The sequence below is a fragment of the Propithecus coquereli genome, unplaced genomic scaffold (genome assembly GCF_000956105.1).
Source record: "Propithecus coquereli isolate 6110/MARCELLA unplaced genomic scaffold, Pcoq_1.0 Scaffold122, whole genome shotgun sequence".
In the NCBI taxonomy this organism is placed as follows: domain Eukaryota; kingdom Metazoa; phylum Chordata; class Mammalia; order Primates; family Indriidae; genus Propithecus; species Propithecus coquereli.
In genome coordinates, this window is record NW_012136303.1 from 2,948,296 (window position 1) to 2,950,667 (window position 2,372).

General features: G+C 42.1%; 1 protein-coding gene across 1 annotated transcript in view; it reads left to right on the forward strand.

Moving 5' to 3' along the window:
- The window catches only part of CDK5RAP1 (CDK5 regulatory subunit associated protein 1), a 111,607-nt gene that overhangs the window by 31,165 nt on the left and 78,070 nt on the right, over positions 1-2,372 (forward strand). Inside the window, 1 exon segment of the mRNA XM_012665714.1 lies at positions 1,220-1,224. Within this exon segment, the coding sequence (XP_012521168.1) occupies positions 1,220-1,224 (5 nt within the window).

Genomic DNA, 2,372 nt, shown 5'->3' on the forward strand with positions numbered 1-2,372 from the left:
GATGATAAACACTGTTAGGTTGATGTGTATCATTCTTGTTCTTTTCCTTTGTGTTTGTGTGTGTTTATATATAAAAATTGGCTCTTGTACTTAGTTTTGTAACCTTGTCTTATTTAATATGGTGAATATTTCTTACGGCATTAACTTTTCTATAGCAGAGGTTGGCAAATGGCTTACCACTTTAATTTTGTAAATAAAGTTGTACTGGAATACAGTTGTGCCCATTCCTTTACATGTTGCCTATGGCTGCTTTTGCCACTGCAACAGCTGAGCTGAGTAGTTGTAACAGAGACTGTGGACTGCAAAGCCTCAAGTATTTACTATCCGGTTTTTTACAGACAGAGTTTGCCAACCTCTGTTCATTTTGATGGCTATCCAATGTTCTGTTGTTGGAATGCTTAGTAAAAATAGTAGCTAACATTAAGCATTCTTCAGTGAACATCTTTTTTTTTTTTTTATTATTAGTCAAGTGCAGTAGTGGGGAAGGGGGAAAGTAGTAGAACAAAGAGTTCAATCTGTACCTGACTGTGAACAATCAAGTGAGATAACTCACTACCTTCGGACCGGCCCAGTGAACATCTTTGATACATATTCGCAATTATTTCCTTAAGATAAGTTGAGGCTGGCTTTCATATGTAGGATGCAAATGAAAGAGAGTGATTTAACTTAGATACTAGCAGCTGGATCAGAATGTATGAGAATTGCAGCACCCTGTGTTTTAAATCCAGGGTCTCTTTCCCCTACATACACACACACACACATACATACTTTGTAATATTTATTTTTTTCTGGTTTGGATGTAGGAAGTCCAAATAGTACACTCATAAAAACAGTAGAAAGTCCAGATGTAAGTCTGTACTGTATCTCTTTACCACTGTCTCTCCTCAGACTAACCACTATGTCTGTCAGTTACAGTCTGGTTTATATTTTGCGATTACATACCACTTTTTAAAGATAAAGAAATCTTTGCCTTAGTGCTTCTGAGATCTCAGATTGATCCTGTGTGAGCATAGTAGCAAGAAGATTCAGAGCCAAAGAGTGATGCCATGGAAGCTGTGACCTGCTCCTGGGTTGCCTCAGGACACCTGGCTACTGTTACTAAGTTCTGGTACTTTCTTCCCCAGGTCAATCATGCGAGGCTGTGACAATATGTGTAGCTACTGCATCGTTCCTTTCACACGTGGCCGGGAGAGGAGTCGGCCTGTTGCTTCCATTCTAGAGGAAGTGAGGAAGCTTTCTGAACAGGTAAAGAGTTCTCTAGGCTCTCTTGCTGTGAGCATGTTTGGGGGAAGATGAGGACAACCTTTTCAATTTTCAGCCTATGCTTTCTCTAAGTTTCAAAAGTTTGGGACCATGCCTGGCAAGAAAGAAGTATCTGGGTTTACCTTTGGTTTGCTGCCCACAAATTATAGGCAGGTCCACTGTGAAGTTTGGTTAGGAGGCAGCACAGTGGAATGGAGAGAGCACGAGGTTAGAATGAGGTGATGGAGTATGAATTCTGGCTCCATCATTCTCTGGCTTGAAGCCTAAGCATAAGTCATTTATCTGTCGTCTTCAAAATGTAGTTTCACCATCTATGAAAAGAGGATAAAATAATGCTTTGCTCGTAGGGTTATTTGAAAGGCTTGGAGGAATTGTATTTAAACCACTTGGCACATAGTAAGTTTTCAGAGAATGAGGTATTAGTCTGCCTGTCTCTTCTAGGGAAAATCCCCAAATCTCTTGTTCATTTTATCACTGGGTCAGCTCACTGGCTGAGGGACAGAGAATAGATGAGGGCAGTGAGTTGGATCAGAGCCAGAGGAGAGAGATCTGCTCCTCTTTCTCCTATTGGGAGCTGGTCCTTCAGCTTTTGAAGAGGTCTCTCCCCAGCACCAGGCCTGGATCTTCTAGCCCTGCAGAAAAGGACACTAGGTGGGAATATGGCACTTTCCTTCCAGTGGGGTCTCCCTGCTTCCTTACTCGTTTGTCCAGTAACCATGGCAGAGGGCCATGCGAGCCCCTGTTCCAGCTCTTTGTCACCAGTTTGCCTTCGTTCTCACATTCTGACAATGGGCTCTTCTCTTCCCTCATCCCCACATGATCAGTTTCCTGATTTGGTCCTTGGCCTGTTCACCAGCGCTGAGGGGTACTCTCCATACCTCACCTCTCCAAGTGCTTCCTGGTCTAAAGCTGCCTCCTTCCTCTTCCCTTTTGGTTCTCTCACAGCACCGAAACTCACTCCTTCAGGAGAAAGACATTATGTTTAAATAGATTGAAATGGTTACAAAAACTCCCCAACCTTTCCAGGTTATTTGCATATGAAAGAAAGAACATAACAACATTAAAGTGAATCTTAGTGAATTCAAGACCATGAACTTGTGGAAAATTAA